Source organism: Heptranchias perlo, chromosome 2 (assembly GCF_035084215.1).
Source record: "Heptranchias perlo isolate sHepPer1 chromosome 2, sHepPer1.hap1, whole genome shotgun sequence".
In the NCBI taxonomy this organism is placed as follows: domain Eukaryota; kingdom Metazoa; phylum Chordata; class Chondrichthyes; order Hexanchiformes; family Hexanchidae; genus Heptranchias; species Heptranchias perlo.
The window spans coordinates 155,273,638-155,291,862 of NC_090326.1; the positions used below are offsets into that span (position 1 = coordinate 155,273,638).

At 45.6% G+C, this 18,225-nt stretch overlaps 1 protein-coding gene across 4 annotated transcripts in view; it reads left to right on the top strand.

Moving 5' to 3' along the window:
- Positions 1-3,630: 3,630 nt before the first annotated feature.
- xylb (xylulokinase homolog (H. influenzae)) overlaps positions 3,631-18,225 on the top strand; it is a 204,801-nt gene continuing 190,206 nt past the window's right edge. For 2 of the 4 annotated variants that reach the window (XR_010957849.1, XM_067967897.1), the window contains exons 1-2: positions 3,812-3,950; positions 12,403-12,485. Coding sequence is in view for 1 of the 4 variants with exons in the window: in XM_067967897.1 (XP_067823998.1) it covers positions 3,900-3,950; positions 12,403-12,485 (134 nt within the window). In the remaining 3 variants the exon portion in view is untranslated. Of the gene's footprint in view, positions 3,951-12,402; positions 12,486-17,467; positions 17,513-18,225 lie in introns of those variants that run through there. The other 2 variants (XM_067967913.1, XM_067967905.1) reach the window with 2 other exon arrangements.

The following is an 18,225-nucleotide window of genomic DNA, read 5'->3' on the forward strand; positions in this document are numbered from 1 at the left end:
TGCTCCTCACCTCCCTACATCTGTTTCTCGGAAGAGCTCCCTCATCTGCATTAATCGAGTTGATTTATATTGCACCCTCACCTGGCTTCCTTGGGTTTACTGCTGTCAGTCCTTGGGTTTCATTCCCACTTTTCCTCACTTCTCTGCTGGTATACTGGATCCACTGGTGTGCACTACTAATCATTGAGGCCTCTACTCAGCACCGCTAGTCCCCTGGATCAACCTCTACTAGCTCATGTTCTGCTATCCACGCCAACTCAGCTCTATTTTCCACTGGACAACCACCAGCAGCACACCCACTGATACTCTGCACTTCAAACAGCTCCTGGACTCACTCATCCTCCACAACTGTCTCCGAACCTGGACACTGGTTCGTCATAGCAAATGTAACCCCACCATTTAAGAAAGGAGAGAGAAAGCAGGGAACTACAGACCTGTTAGCCTGACATCAGTAGTAGGGAAAATACGAGAATCTATTATAAAGGATGTGATAACAGGACAATTAGAAAATAATAATAGGATTTGGCAGAGTCAACATGGATTTATGAAAGGGAAATCATGTTTGACAAACCTATTGGAGTTCTTTGAGGATGTAACTAGTAGAATAGATAAGGGGGAAACCAGTGGATGTGGTGTATTTGGATTTTCAGAAGGCTTTCGATAAGGTGCCACACAGGTTGGTGAACAAAGTTAGAGCACATGGAATTGGGGGTAATATACTGGCATGGATTGAGAATTGGTTAACAGACAGAAAACAGAGAATAAATGGGTCTTTTTCAGATTGGCAGACTGTGATTAGTGGGGTACCGTAGGGATCGGTGCTTGGGCCTCAGCTATTCACAATCTATATCAATGATTTGGATGAGGGGACCAAATGTAATATTTCCAAGTTTGCTGATGACACAAAACTGGGTGGGAATGTGAGCTGTGAGGAGGATGCAAAGAGGCTTCAAGGGGATATAGACAGGCTAAGTGCATGGGCAAGAACATGGCAGATGGAATATAATGTGGAAAAATGTGAAGTTATCCACTTTGGTAGGAAAAACAGAAATGCAGAGCATTTTTTAAATGGTGAGAGATTGGGAAATGTTGATGTTCAAAGGGTGACCTTTTACGAGTCACTGAAAACTAACACGCAGGTGCAGCAAGCAATTAGGAAGGCAAATAGTATGTTTATTACAAGAGGATTTAAGTACAGGAGTAAAGATGTCTTACTGCAATTATATAGAGCCTTGGTGAGACCGTACCTGGAGTATTGTGTACAAGGATGTTCTTGCCACAGAGGGAGAACAACGAAGGTTCACCAGACTGATTCCTGGGATGGCGGAATTGTCGTATGAGGAGAGATTGAGTAGGCTAGGCCTGTATTTTCTAGAGTTTAGAAGAATGAGAGGTGATCTCATTGAAACATACAAACTTCTTACAGGGCTTGACAGGGTAGATGCAAAGAGGATGTTTCCCCTGGCTGGATAGTCTGGAACCAGGGGTCACAGTCTCAGAATAAGGGGTAGGCCATTTAGGGCTGAGATGAGGAGAAATTTCTTCACTCAGAGGGTGGTGAATCTTTGGAATTCTCCACCTCAGAGGACAGTGGAGGCTCAGTCATTGAGTACATTCAAAACAAAGATCGATAGATTTCTAGATATTAAAGACATCAAGGGATATGGAGATAGTGCAGGAAAATGGCGTTGAGGTAGAAGATCAGCCATGATCTTGTTGAATGGCGGAGCAGGCTCGAGGGGCCGGATGGCCTATTCCTGCTCCTATTTCTTATGCCCCAAGCTGACTTCACCCAGGTAAGGCTATCTCAGATCACTTCCTTGTTTCTCTCACCACTCACATTCCCCTTCCAACCCCAGTTCCTTCTGCGTCCACCCTGGAAAAGTACTCTCCACCAGGTCTCTTACAACTAGACTTTTAAACTCCCAACTGTCTAGCCTTTGGCCCTCCATTCGCCACAATACTTCTGCAGCTGTCGATCTGCTCAATCATTCCCTCACCTCTGCCTTTGATATCTTGACCCCAGTAAAACCCTTACTCTCTTCCAGCCTGGTCATTCCCCATGGTATGGCTCCTATCTTTGCTCCTTCAAGTCGAAGGGTGCAGACTTGGCACGCAACTGGTTTAGCCATATAACAAGTACATGGTGCTTATGAACTTCTTTGCTACTAAGATTGAGACCATCTGTTTAGCTGCCTCTGCCGGACACCACCCCCTTCCCCGCCAAGCCAAACTTTCTCCCAGCCTAACCCTCAACCCGTTCTTTCTCTCCTATCTCCCTTTATGTCCTCTCTGAGCTTATCTTATCCATGAGACCCACCTCCCGCTCCATTGACTCCATTCCCACTAAACTGCTGACCACCCAATTTCCCTTTCTAGCCCCTATGCTAGGTGACATTGTAAATGGTTCCCTCTCTTGAAGTACTGTCATCCTTTCAAAACCACTGTTATCATCCCCTCCTCAAAAAACCTACCTTCAGCCCTTATGTCCTTGCAAACTACCGCCCCATCTTCAACCTCCCTTTCCTTTCCAAAGTTTTTGAACAAGTTCTCGCCTCCCAAATCTGTGCCCATCTTTTGCACAACTCCATGTTTGAATCTCTCCAATCAGGTTTCCATCCCTGCCACAGCACTGAAATGGCCTTAATCGATCTCAAATGACATCCTCTGTGACTATGATCGTGATACATTTTCCCTGCTCGACCTCTCTGCAGCCTTTGACCCGATTGACCATACCATCATCCTCCGTGGGAATCAGCTTTCATGTGTACGCCGACAACACCCACCTTTATCTCTCCACCACCTCTCTCGACTCCAGCACTGCCTCTGTGTTGTCAGACACCCGGTCTTGGATGAACTGCAATTCCCTCCAATTAAACGCTGAAAAGACAGAAGCCATCTTCGGCCCCTGCCACAAACTCCAAACCCTAGCCACTAATTCCATCCTCTCTAGACCGCTGTACGTAGGCGGTCACAGGAGACGATTATGAAGGTTGCAGTGATTGATATCAAAGGAACACAAGGAGGGATATCGTGTTACAATCATAGAGGATGTCGTTGGTGACTTTACCCAGGCAGTTTTAGTGATGCGGTAGGATGGAAAGCAGATGGAAGGGATTCGAATGGAGAGTGGTGAGGGAGGTGGGCATCCACCTTAAAAAAAGGAGGGAGGTAGTTTTAAATGACGGAGGGTTAAGAGCGAGGTTGATCATGGCAATGTTGAGAGAGAGAAGGGGGAATAACTGCCTATAGAAAAGGATCTGCTCCTGAAGCCCCGTTTGTCACTTTGTGTGGCGCTCTGACAACGTTGCTCCTTTTTTAAGCAGCGCGCGGAGCGGCGGATGCGCACTCCGAGAGGCAGCGCGCGCCAGCAGTGCAGTGGATGCGCACTCCGAGAGGCAGCGCGCGCCAGCAGTGCAGTGGATGCGCACTCCGAGAGGCAGCGCGCGCCAGCAGTGCAGTGGATGCGCACTCCGAGAGGCAGCGCGCGCCAGCAGTGCAGTGGATGCGCACTCCGAGAGGCAGCGCGCGCCAGCAGTGCAGTGCGCGCGCGCGCGCTTCAACTGCCGCTGCGCAAAATCGGCACTTCACTCGGTGTCCGGTGCGGGTGTCGGCGCCGCTCTGGGCTCGGATCAGACTGAGCCTCGGCTTCGCTGGCGCCAGCCCCTTCCCCCTTCCTCAGCCATTCCCGCTCGTGCTTCCCCCCCCTCCTCCTCCTCCTCTTCTCTCCTCAGCCATTCCCGCTCGTGCTTCCCCTCCCGCTCGCCCCCAAGCCCCTCGCTCGCGCCCCCCTCAGCACTTCGTCCACTCCTCTGCCCCGCCCACTTGCTGCTGGTGCCGCTTCCTCCCTTGTTTGGACCCTCCCTCCGGTCAGTGTCCGGGAGGCGGCGATCGGCACCATGGCGGCTGCAGGTGACTGCTACCTGGGCGTCGATCTCAGTACCCAACAGGTAGGAGCCAGTCTGACTGGAGGGGAGGGGCCAAATCTCTTTCCTTCCACCCCCGCCGCGGCCCGGCCCTCGCTTTGTGGCTTATTCAGTTTTGGGGTTGGCGGCTGGAGTCTCTTGGAATCTTTTACTGATCGGTTTGGGGGGAGGTGAGGGGCAGGGGTTTTTTGTGATGGTGAGTGATTTGGAAGAGAAATGGGGTGTCAGGCTGAGGGGGGGGGGGTCAGATTATTTGGGGGTTTGGTGTCAGGCAGGGGATTGAGAGGTGGTTTGGGTGTCAGGTTGGGGGGGGGTTAGGGTGTTAGGATGGGGGGGGGTTGAGATGATTTGGGGATTTGGGTGACAGGTTGGGGGGGTTGAGATGGTTTGGGTGACAGGTTGGGGGGGGTTGAGATGATTTGGGGGTTTGGGTGACAGGTTGGGGGGGGGTTGAGATGATTTGGGGGTTTGGGTGACAGGTTGGGGGGGGGTTGAGATGATTTGGGGGTTTGGGTGACAGGTTGGGGGAGGTTGAGATGATTTGGGGGTTTGGGTGACAGGTTGGGGGAGGTTGAGATGATTTGGGGGTTTGGGTGACAGGTTGGGGGGGTTGAGATGATTTGGGGGGTTGGGGGAGGTTGAGATGATTTGGGGGTTTGGGTGACAGGTTGGGGGAGGTTGAGATTATTTGGGGGTTTGGGTGTCAGGATGGGGGGATTGAGATGGTTTGGGTGTCAGGCTGGGGGGGGTGTTGAGATGATTTGGGATTTTGGGCATTTAGGTTGAGGTGGTTAAAGGATGGTTTGGGAGTTTGGCTTCAGGCTGGGTTGGTTGGATGATGAGGTGGGTGCTTGAGGGTAAGTATGGGGGTTTGCTTTAGGCTTGGAATTTGGGAGATGAGTTGGGGGTTTGGGTGTCAGTTTGGTAGATGTGTTTTGGTTTAAGTTTGATATATGGCAGCCGCACAAATCTCCAACTTACCATCCTATGATGTAACCAATGCAACTCATGGTTCCCTCTTCGGGCTTATCAGTCATCAGTGAACCTACGAAACTGTTGATGATCCAGTCATCCTATTATAGGAGTGACAACCAAAAATCGGTTTTACATTATGAAGTTAGAATCATAGAAAGGTTACAGCAAGGAAGGAGGCCATTCGGTCCATCGAGTCCGCGCCGGCTCTATGCAAGAGCAATCCAGCTCGTCCCACTCCTCCACCCTATCCCCGTAGCCCGGCAAATTTTTTCCTTTTAAATACTTATCCTGTTCCCTTTTGAAAGCCACGATTGAATCTGCCTCCACCACCCGAGAGAGCATTCCAGATCCTCGCTGTGTGTAAAAAAAAAAGTTTTTCCTCATGTCACCTTTGGTTCTTTTGCCAATCACCTTAATTCTATGTTCTCTGGTTCTTGACCCTTCCGCCAATGGGAACAGTTTCTCTCTATCTACTCTGTCTAGACCCTTCATGAAGTTGATGGCATCGGAGACCTCAAATCAAAAGCTGCCACTGGGTATCCACTTTTTAAAAAAAAATTGAAGTGCAGAGTTACATTTCCTCCCTGTCAGCAGGTCTTCGGAGAGAGAAATGTTAAAAGGGGGCTACGGCACACAGTGTTTATGGGTTTCTGTTTGAGTGGTGCTGTACTGCGAGCGCTCTTATATAACACTAAGGGTGGAATAGAAACTGGATTATGGTGCATTTCTTAAACAAAAGTTCAGTTCGTAGGGATGGTAGACCTACATCAGTCTTGACACTATCTTCTGTTTTTTTAACATTCATTTTCCTTCTTTGCTTTTCTTATCACTCTTAACTGAAACTTTTACTTAAATTCAACATAACCACTGACTAATAGAAACCCATGAAAGCCTAACTCTTCAACTATTCTCTGAAATCTTTAATTTTAACCCAGTCTGGCACTGTACTTTGAACCTAACTGTCACATGCAATCATTGACTGTAGACTGAATCCAGCACGTATGTTTTTATTAAAGGGGCAGTCTTTATGAAAAAAGTATTTGTGAAACTTTTTTCTCCCCCTTATTTGCCAAACCCTGACCATGTGATGCAAATTTTGTAAAAGCATGCAAACTGTTACAAAAGTATCACTGGCATTTGTATTATACCATCGTTTGAGATGAAAGTGGAGTACCACAGTACTGCTTTTCTCCCTTTCCACTGATTTAGGTGCTACCTCTTTAATAGCGCCAAGTACAGACTAACAATTTTTTCACAAAAATGTCAAGGACTTAAAATAATAATTTACTCTTAAACATAGGATGAATGGATTCTGTGCTGTGATGTTATTCTGTATGGCGATTTCAATCTTTACCATAGCTCTCCTTAACATTTCTCCTCTGAATTCACTGACCTCCTCTCCTCCCTTAACCTCTCCCTCCATATAAACGCTCTTACCCATACTCATGGCTACCCTCTCGACTTTGTCATCTTCTGTGGCCTCTCTACTCCCATGATCTTTATCATGTATGGTAATCTCCAACCACATTCTTGTATCCCTCACCATCCACATGCCCTGACTGCCTTCCAACGCCACTTCCTTCTGTGTCCATCCGTGGAAAAAACTCTTCTCCCCCATCCACCCCCCCCCAAATCTCTTCGAACTGCACTTTCTAAATCCCAACTGCCACAGGACGTCTGCAGTTGTTGATCTACTTAACCACTCCTGCACCCACCTTTGATGGCCTTGTCCCCAGCAAAACCTTTACTCTTTCCCATCCTCATTGATCCCCCTGGTATGGTCCCCCCTCTTGCTCCCTCAAGTCCAAGGTCTGTAGACTTGAGCGTAACTGATTTTAGCCATCCACCACTAGAGCTGGACCACATCAAGCACTAGCGGGCCTCACTTTCCTCTGCCAAATCCATCCACTATTCCAGGATCGTTCTGGAGAGCAAAGATAACCCTCGGCCTCTTCTCTCCACTACCAACCATCTCCTTAATCCTCTCTCACCTTCCCCTTCCACCATCATCTCCAACAAGTGGGAGGAGTTTATGGACATCTTTGTCACTAAAATTGAGACAATCTGTTCAGATGCCTCTGTTGCTTCCCCCCTACTTCTTGTCAACCAAGCCAAACATCCCTCCAGTCTCCCCCTGCCCTAACCTTGAACCTGCACTTTTCTCAAGTTTCTGTCCGATCTCCCCTCATGCCCTCTCCGAGCTCAACCAAATAGGAACAACTCATGGTTTGTAATTGTATGCAATATTCTCTATTGCACGCCTTTTATTTAACATGAGACCCACCTTGCTGCCTTGACTCTTTCTACTAAACTGCTGACCATCCAGCTTCCATTTCTGGCCCACATGCTAGCTGACATTATAAATGATTACCTCTCCTCAGGCGCTATCCCTCTCGCTTTCAAAATTGCCGTCATCAATCCCCTACTCAAAAAATACACCCTTTACCCCTCTGTCCTTGCAAACTACAGCCCCATCTCCAACCTCCCTTTCTTCTCCAAAGTACATGAACACATTGCCACTCAAATCTGCGTCCTTTTCCTGCAACTCCATGTTTCAATCTTTCCAATCAGGTTTCCACCCCGGTCATAGTACTGAAATGACACTAACCAAAGTCACAAGTAACGTCCTCTGTGACTGTGACCATGGTGCATTATTCCTCCATGTCAACAACAGCAACAACAACTTGCATTTATATAGTGCCTTTAACATGGTAAAACATCCCAAGGTACTTCACGGGAGCGATTATCAAACAAAATGTGACATCGAGCCATATAAGGAAATGTTAGGACAAGTGACTAAAAGCTTGGTCAAAGAGCTAGGTTTTAAGGAGTTTCTTAAAGGAGGTAGAGAGGTGGAGAGGTTTAAGGAGGGAATTCCAGAGCTTAGGGCCTAGGCAGCTGAAGGCATAGCTGCCAATGGTGGAGCGATTAAAATTGAGGATGCGCAGGAGGCAAGAATTGGAGGAGTGCAGAGATCTCGGAGGGTTGTAGGGCTGGAGCAGGTTACAGAAATAGGGAGGGGTGAGGCCATGGTACGATTTGAACACAAGGATGAGAACAGGACTTGGTGCAAGTTAGGATACGGGCAGCAGAGTTTCCGCAACCTCTCCAGCCTTTGATGCAGTCGACCACACTGTCCTCCAGTGCCCTTCCTCTATTGTCCAGCTCAGTAGGATTGCTCTTGCTTGGTTTCACTCTTACCTTTTGAATCAGCCAGACTATCTGCATCAATGGCTTCTCTCCTTTCCTCCACACCATTACCTCTGGAATTCCCCCAAGGATCTGTCCTGGGCACCCTCCTCATCCTCATCTACTTGATGACATCATCTGAAGACATGGGGGTCAGTATCCACATCCAGTTCAACCTCTCCATCATATCTCCTGACCTCTCCAGTGCCTGTGCTGGAAGACTGCTTGCCTAACATGCAATCTTGGATGAGCTGCAATTTCCTCCAGTTAAACATTGGGAAGAATGAAGCCATGGCCCCTGACACAAACTCTGCACCGTCACCACTAATTCCATTTCCCTTAGTGATCATTGTCCCAGGCTGCACCAGACTGTAAGACACAGCAAAATTCTAGAGGAATACTTAATACAATCAGCCCATAAAGAGTTGAAATGTCCTTTTATAGAACAGTATGTGATGATACTTTTGGATGAAACAGTCTTTTTCAGAATTTCAACAGCGCGGTGCTGCACAAAGGCAATGAGATCCCTATGGCAGCCCATTAGAGTCCAGGGGCATGATTTTAACTCAGAAAAACGGGCGGGTGGGGGGGGCAGAGCAGGCAGTAAAAATTTAAAAAATCTAAAACCTGCCTCCAACTTGCTGATTTCTGGTTTTAACTGAGCTGGGATGAGGGGCGGGCAACCAACCTGCACGCAGGAGGTGGGTTGGTCACTAAAAGCTTTCAAGGAGGCTGCGGGCCTCCATTTTTTCAGATTTTTTGTTTTTAACATCTGGGGGCCGTGACTCCCGGGCTTCTGCCATGTGAGAGAAGATGAGAAGGCCCGAAACAGCAAGTAAGGGCCTTTATACCACAGATTGTGGGCCTTGAGGATCAGGAGTGCTTCCACCAGGCCCAACAACCCGACCTGCAGCAACAACACCCAGGGTCTCCGAGCACCCCCCCCCCCAGCCCGATCTCGACCCCCTCCCCCCGTTGCGGTGCCAGACCCCCTCCCTGCCCCCCATTTAGGACTTACCTGCTTGCATCCTCTTCCTTCCTCTTCTCCTGGCTGACGGAGGCCAGCCTGTCGATTAGGCTGGCCTGTCGGACGGGAAACTGTCAAAAGAAAAATAAAAGACGCCCTTACATTTAAAGCTTATGGACGTTTGGGATACCTGGGACCTCCTCGCCCTCTTTCTGCCTCCCGATAAAATCATGCCCCAGGTATCAGTTCCAGAAACTGAACTGAACCTAAAGATTACAGGGAATAGCCCACAGCTCATATATTGATGGATCTTCAAAGACCACTTCCATTATCCAAGATCAAAGACACATTTTGAAGGACTGTTGCAGGGCATACTAATGAACAATTTGACATACATGGTCTAGGTCTCACCTACCAAGATCTCTTCAACGTATCTTTTGAATTTCTGCTGGAACAAAGGCAGACGTATGAGCTTAAATTACCAGATTAATCAAGCTGGCCTGTTCTCCTATCGATATCTGGTCTCCATTTTGAAGGAAAGACATTTTCCATTTTAACATGGTTATTTCAAAACATTGTAACATTAAATATAAAATGTTTCCTATTTGACACAGCATGAAAACTCTTCTTTTGTCATGATTGTTATCAAGTCAGGGAGGGAGAAATCATGCCAACTTAGGTGACAGTCATTTAAAAAAAAATTCGTTCATGGGATGTGGGCGTCGCTGGCAAGGCCAGCATTTATTGCCCAACCCTAATTGCCCTTGAGAAGGCGGTGTTGAGCTGCCGTCTTGAACCGTTGCAGTCGTGTGGTGAAGGTTCTCCCACAGTGCTGTTAGGAAGGGAGTTCCTGGATTTTGACCCAGTGATGATGAAGGAACGGCGATATATTTCCAAGTCGGGATGGTGTGTGACTTGGAGGGGAACGTGCAGGTGGTGTTGTTCCCATGTGCCTGCTGCTCTTGTCCTTCTAGGTGGTAGAAGTCGTGGGTTTGGGAGGTGCTGTTGAAGAAGCCTTGGCGAGTTGCTGCAGTGCATCCTGTGGATGTTACGCACTGCAGCCACTGTGCGCCGGTGATGAAGGGAGTGAATGTTTAGGGTGGTGGATGGGGTGCCAATCAAGCGGGCTGCTTTGTCCTGGACGGTGTCAAGCTTCTTGAGTGTTGTTGGAGCTGCACTCATCCAGGCAAGTGGAGAGTATTCCATCACACTCCTGACTTGTGCCTTGTAGATGGTGGAAAGGCTTTGGGGAGTCAGGAGGTGAGTCACTCGCCGCAGAATACCCAGCCTTTGACCTGCTCATGCACTGCTATCAGATTGTGTTTGGCAAAGGCCTAGAAGCAGATGGCCTTTCTGCTGTTGGACAAGAGATAAGTGTATGGCCTAAAGAGACTCTCTTTTTAAAGGTCTTTCTGAATTTATTGATTAAAGGATCAATAATGCACAATGCCGTTATAATCCTTTGTGGCGGATGTTCTTTGTTAATAGTTTCTCTTTTATTAATTTTATAGTGGCCAGCCTGTCACTTGATTAAATCACTTTCCCCAACCCTATTTTCTTACTTTAACCTTTTTTGCAGTATTGCACCATTTACATTAATTGGCAAGGCTGATTGAATTTTCCATTGTGCCCTTTTTTAAAATGACCTGAATTCTCTGCCATAATAAACTACTATTTATGTTTTTAACTTGACTAGTGGTTGTAGGCTCTTTTTATAGCATGAATTTTCCTTTGTATTTTATCGTAATTTCCTCCACCCCAGATGCCCTTTGGTTACTACTGTCTCCCCAAGTGGCATCATCCAATCATCCAGAACATTGACACACTATTCAACATTGGGGGCATGACACAGTTGAACCTGATTGTTTTATCACGTGTCTGACTCCATCAGCTTAGACTGACTCCCGTGTTGTGCCAGCTTGACATTCTGTACTCACCTTGAGCTAAACTAAATATAGCCATCACAGCCTCTGAAACTTTGCCTGCTTATGGCTTAACCCCTTTCATCACTGCCACTGAAACTTACTGCATGCCATGATCGCATCAAAGATTGATTTCTGAAAATCATTCTCCATCCTGTGGTGTGGATTCACTGAAGGAGATTTCTCTATTTCATGTTGCTTCAGCAAGCCCATTCCACTTACTACTCCACTGCTGAGCAGTCCTGGAAATGAAAGGCAATTTTGAAAAGTAAAATTTGAGGTTGAGGCAGGGAAAATAGACCTGGAGTGCCATGAATAAGTACCATAAGTGATTGTAATTACTGTAGAGTCATCTTTAGTCCGTTATGCTCTCCAGGCTGGCCTTCCACTTTGCACCCTCCGTAAACTTGAGCTCATCCAAAATTCTGCTGCTCGTATCCTAACTCGCACCAAGTCCTGTTCACCCATTGCCCCTGTGCTCGCTCACCTACATTGGCTCCTGGTCCGGCAATGCCTCGATTTTAAAATTCTCATCCTTGTTTTCAAATCCCTCCCTGGCCTATGACCCTCCGAGATCTCTGCGCTCCTCCAATTCTGGCCTCTTGTGCATCCCCGATTTTCATTGTTCCACCATTGGCGGCTGTGCCTTCAGCTACCTAGGCCCTGGAATTCCCTCCCTAAACCTCTCTGCCCCTCTACCTCTCTCCCCTCCTTTATGACACTTTTTAAAACCTACCTCTTTGACCAAGCTTTTGGTCACCTGTCCTAATTTTTTTATCGTTCATGGGATGAGGGTGTCGCTGGCAAGGCCGGCATTTATTGCCCATCCCTAATTGCCCTTGAGAAGGTGGTGGTGAGCCGTCTTCTTGAACTGCTGTAGTCCGTGTGGTGAAGGTTCTCCCACAGTGCTGTTAGGTAGGGAGTTCCAGGATTTTGACCCAGCGACCTAATACCTCCTTACGTGGCTCAGTGTCAAATTTTGTTTGATAACGCTGCTGTGAAGTGCCTTGGGATGCTTTACTATGTTAAAAGTGCTGTTGTTGTTAACACTCAGTAGAATACTCTTTAGTTTCAGTCCATAGTGGCTTTAACTGAAAGATTCACCTGTTTCACAGTGCAAAGATTAGATGGTGCATGCTGATTTTTAAACATATAAGATTAAGCTTGTATTAGAGCACTTGCATAATGTGCATGGATTTTGTAGAAAACAAACTATATATGTCTATCATATATCCTTCAATTTGGGGGTTTTGGTGACTTTCATAAATTCCTTAAGCTTTGTTCGAGTTGTTTGGGCCATTATGTGAACAACTCTGTTGGATTACTGTTGTACTGGATGCTATCAGCCATCTACAATTCTGTATACTAGGGCACAAATCATTACTGAGGTTTCCGTCCACAAATAAATTTTCTTCTCTCTCAGATGAAGGCCATGGTCATTGATGATAATCTGAATGTAATTCATGAGACAAATGTGAAGTTTGACGACGATTTGCCAGAATTTGGGTAAGAAGACTTATAAACATTTCTTTATGCTTAATACAATGGGAGGGGGAGGTAGGGAGGGAGAATGTGGAGCAGAGATACACACTGAGAGAAAGACAATCCTAGTAGATTTGTTAAACCTGTTGTAATGTTTCAGTACTGACAGTTATTTAGTGTTTGTTTAAGTGGTAGATTAGACAATTTTAAAATAAAAAAAAGGAAAAACATAATCCAGTAAAAGTCGTAGAGGTGCAAATCTTGGCACAGAGTGTGTTAAATGGGAATTAACAATTTTCCCTCTTTTTTTGGCATAAGTTTACTTTGCAGTTTCTGGAAGTTTGGGTGAGTTGAGGCTGATTCAAAGGAATACACAATTGAGTGGCCAGTCCAAAAGTGTCTGGAAGTATGCTGCTAAATAGCTACCTACCTAGTATAAATACCTGTTTTTTTGGGCAATTGCAGCTGTTGAGTGTGCAGCTTCTTGGAGAAATGGAGAAACTGTGGAAACCGCAATTTAAGGATGAAGATTTGCAGGTCATATTTGATAGTGTAAGGGCAAGGAGAACTGCTCCGTCTGGAGAGGTATCCCAATAATAAGTTAGAGGGACAAGCAGATCTGGGAGTTTTTGCCCTGCAGTGAACAGAAAGTTATGTACCTGTAGGAGCTGGAAGGATATCTGGATGGGTCTGCTTTGAAGAAAAATACTGAGATGAGAAATGAGGGTGACCATGAAAAAAATGTGGGCTGTGATATACATAGCTGTTTATGCCAATCAAAATAAGTTACAAATATCACACTAATTTAGTTGAATACATTAAGTCTCCTTAACCAAAATAAATACGCTACTGCAATCACAACACAAAGGGAAAATAATGAAAATGATTGAGAATTACTACAGATCAAAAAAAAAATTGTAGAAAGCTGCAGCTGAGAAAGATTTAAGGTTGACATTTTCTCAAAGGTTCTTTTGGCAAGAAACTTAAAAGTTTTATGCATACAGCCAGAAAACTGTAGCATGCCAAATGTCTACTGGATGAAGTTTTTGCCTCTTGCTTCATTTTAGGCACTTTACTGAAGGCATGGGGATCTGAGTAGGTAACTTATATTTTTGAGAATCCAACCTTTCAAACAGTTGCAAGTGACAATAAGTGAGGAATAATAAGGTATGGGGATCAAGGGCACTCGTGGAAAACCTTGCATTGATATACAGATTTTTTTTTGGCGGTAGTTACAGATCATTAGGATGTTCGTAGAGTGTATCTATTGATGAGTGGCATGGATGTTATGCAGGTTCTTGATTGGCTACATGGAGGCAAGCAATGGCAGCCTGTTCCCTGGGAATACCATGTCTTTCATAAAACCCGGCCTGCTCCTGCTATATCCTGGTGGCAAAATTAACATTGTCAGCAGTCTGTTGAAACAGGGTGTATGGGAGCTAGGAAGTGAGTAGTAAAGGCTTATCTTGCCAAATCTGCAGTTGCCTGGAATGACCCTCTTGCAAAAAAGAGTTGAGTACTACCATCAGTTTTATTGCTACAGACAGCGCATTGCTGATGTTGTTCCTTGACTGCCGGTCTGGTTTCAAGAAATGGTGCAGGTCATCTTTTTTGGTGCATTGAGGTACCTTGGCTGTATGTGGTGGGCAAGTTGCCTAAGGTAGTAGTTGTGAAAGTCCTCCTCCCATGGCAGTTGATCTGTCTGGCCCTCCTTTACTGCTGCACATCCTCCTTCAACATGAGACTTGCTGATACACCAGTACTGCTGTCTGACCTAAAACAGTCAGGAGCTGCAGCTTATAATAACTTTCGCTCTGCTGTATGCTGGACCTTTGGCTGGCTTATTTCGGTCCTTAATGTAATGTGGACTAGAAGGCAAGAATGGGTAAATTTGCTTGTTAGCTTTTAATTGCTCCTTAACAAGCCAATAAACTGTTTATTTCAATTATGTGTATTAGCATGAATTAAACTGAAGTACTGAATGTGGGCAAAAATTTTGTGAACGCTCTTTCAGTGTTAATTCATCATTACGGTACTTTAATGTACACTTAGTGTGAGTGTTAGCTCTAACGCAGAGATAAATTTCATCAAGTTATCAATTGGTTTCTTTGTAGGAATTAGCTAAATAAAAATGGAAATATACAGCTGGTCTGTCAGAATCTGAAAAGAGAAAAGATAGGTTAACATTGTTGATTCAGGGCCTCAACCCAAAACATTAAGATATATTTTTTGTTTTCACATAGTAGTACATAGAAATAAATGGAAGTTATAATCTGGAAACAGGCTATACAGCCCAACCACTCCATGTTGGCGTTTACCCTCCATGAGAGCAAATAGTTCTAATCACATTTACCATCCCTGCTCCCATACCTTTTCAACCTTTTTTTCTTCATCCACCTATCCAATCTAATCTTGAAGGTTGACTCAACCACTAACCCTGCAAGTGAATTCCACATCCTCACAACTCTCTGTAAAGAAGTTTCTCCAGCCCGTACCTACATTTAATCTTGTATCTATGGTCCCTTGTTCTTGACTCCTCAACTACTGGAAACAACAACAACAACTTGCATTTATATATACCTTTAATGTGGTAAAATGTCCCATGTGAAACAATCTGCTTCGATTTCTCCTGCCACATTCACCTGAGGAAGGAGGAAGCCTCCGAAAGCTTGTGATTTTCAAATAAAATTGTTGGACTATAACTTGGTGTTGTAAAATTGTTTACAATTTATAAACAGAGGCATAGAGTACAAAAGCAAGGAAGTTATGCTAAACCTTTATAAATCACTGGCTGGGCTCAGCTGGAATATTGTGGCCAATTCTGGACACCACACTTTAGGAAGGATGTCAAGGCCTTAGAAAGCGTGCAGAAGGGTGTTGAACACCTCCGCTCTGTCTGCAACCGTGAGCCTGACCTGCCGGTCGCTTGCCATTTTAATTCCCCTTCCCACTCCTACTCTGACCTCTCTGTCCTTGGTCTCTTACACTGTTCCTATGAAGCTCAACGTAAGCTCGAGGAACAGCACCTCATCTTTCGTTTAGGCACTTAACAACCTTCAACATTGATTTCAATAACTTCAGATCATAACCGCTGCTCCCATTTTTTCGGTCCGCTAGTACTGGTAATGGGGAGTTAGGAAAGAGATTAAGAAGCAGGACCTGAAAGGTAGTAATCTCCGGATTACTCCCAGTGCCATGCGCTAGTGAGTATAGAAATAGGAGGATAGAGCAGATGAATGCGTGGCTGGAAAGATGGTGCAGGAGGGAGAGCTTTAGATTCCTGGGGCATTGGTACCAATTCTGACAAGCTGGACAGGTTGCACCTCAACGGAGTTGGGACCAATGTCCTCGTGGGGAGGTACGCTAGTGCTGTGGGGGGGTTTAAACTAATTTGGCAGGGGGATGGGCACCAGAATGTAGCAATGGAAAGGAGAAACAAGGGGCACAAAGGATTGGGGGAGAAAGATAGCACTAGAGCAAGTAATAGTACAGTATTAGATGGGATCAGACTAAGAGAGAGTACAAGAAAGTCTAAGACTGGTTTGCAGTGCATGTGTGTAAATGCGCAAAACATGGTAAATAAGGTTGGTGAGCTGCAGGCGCAAATAGCCACATGGGAATATGATGTTATACGAGGATATATAAAGGCTGGAGGCATGTGCTGACACATGGCAGATGAAATTTAACGCAGAAAAATGCAAAGTGATACATTTTGGTAGGAAGAACGAGGAGAGGCAATATAAACTAGAGGGCACAACTCTAAAAGGGTACAGAAACTGAGAGATCTGGGGGTAAAGGTGCACAAATGGATGAAGGTGGCAGGGCAGATTGAGAAAGTGGTTAAAAAAGCATATGGGCTCCTTGGCTTTATAAATAGAGGCATAGAGTACAAAAATATGGAAATCATGATGAGCCTTTATGAAACACTGGTTCGACCACAACTGGAGTATTGTGTCCAGTTATGGGTACCACACTTTAGGAAAGATGTGAAGGCCTTAGAGAGGGTGCAGAAGAGATTTACTAGAATGATTCCAGGATGAGGGACTTTAGTTACGTGGATAGACTGGAGAAGCTGGGGTTGTTCTCCTTGGAACAGAGACGGTTGTGAGGAGGTTTGATGGAGGTATTCAAAATCATGAAGGGTCTAGAGTAGATGGAAAGAAACTGTTCCCATTGGCAGAAGGGTCAAGAACCGTAGGACATAGATTTAAAGTGATTGGCAAAAGAATCAAAGGTGACATGAGAAAAAACTTTTTTGCACAGCGAGTGGTTAGGATCTGGAATGCACTGCCCGAGGGGATGGTGGAGGCAGATTCAATCATGGCCTTCAAAGGGGAACTGGATAAGTACTTGAAAGGAAAATACTTGCAGGGCTTCGAGGATAGGGCGGGGGAGTGGGACTAGCTGGATTGCTCTTGAATAGAGCTGGCGCGGACTCGATGGGCTGAATGGCTTCCTTCCGTGCTGTAACCTTTCTATGATTCTATGCAACCTGATCAATCTTTTGTTTCTTAACCTGTCCCTTTACCACCTTCCTTGCCTTGCACCATCATCCCTTTTGTCATTTAATCACTCGTGCCCTCTACCCTATCACATACCTTCCCTTTTGTTCTTTCTTATCCTCCCCCACCCACCCCCCTTTTCCCAGGCTCTGTACTCAAAAACTTTAACTCTTTTAACATCTTCCAGTTCTGATGAAAGGTCTTCGACCTGAATCGTTAACTCTGTTTCTTTCTCCACAGGTGCTGCCTGACTTGCTGAGCTTGTCCAGCATTTTCTGTTTTTATTTCAGATTTCCAGCATCCGTAGTATTTTGCTTTTGATCTATTGTAGGAGACAGTTAACTGTCATATTCACATAATTAGCTAAACGCATCAGCGTTTGTCTTGTGTGAATGAATATTCCTGAGACAAAAATAATTGGGAAAGATGTTATTCTACTTGTGCATAATAACTGTTTTTAGAAAGGATCTGGAAACTTAAGCTGAAGTAAAACAGAAAGTGCTGAAAATGCACAGTGGGTGCATCAATATATGAAAAGTGGAAAGATAGGTGAGGAACTTGGGTGAAGATCCTTGGTCAGAACATGGATATGTTGTTCTGAGAAAGGGTCTATACCTGAAATGTCAACCGATTTGTGTTCTCTCGACTGATGCCGCCTGATTTGCTGAATACCTCCCACTTTTTTACGTTTTTGTTATGGCTACATTATCTGTTTGGTATTAGAATTGGTGGTGATTAGGATAGGTATAGGCTGAGATGATCAAATAATTCTTGGGGCGCAAGCATGACAACTATGGTGGGTGGGGGAAGATTAGAAGGTGATGTTGTCTGGAGGGTAGCAGGCTAGGTTTGAGATGTGACGATCGATGAATATTCTGGAGATTTGCTTTGTTATCTTTGACCTGCTCTTGTAGCCACAGTATTTATGTGGCTGGTTCAGTTAAGTTTCTGGTCAATGGTGACCCCCAGGATGTTGAAGGTGGGGGTTCGGCGATGGTAATGCCATTGAATGTCAAGGGGTGGTGGTTAGACTCTCTCTTGTTGGAGATGGTCATTGCCTGGCACTTGTCTGGCGCGAATGTTATTTGCTACTTATCAGCCCAGGTTGTCCAGGTCTTGCTGCATGCGGGCACGGACTGATTCATTATCTAAGGGGTTGCGAATGGAACTGAACACTGCAATCATCAGCGAACATCCCCATTTCTGACCTTATGATGGAGGGAAGGTCATTGATGAAGTAGCTGAAGATAGTTGGGCCTGGG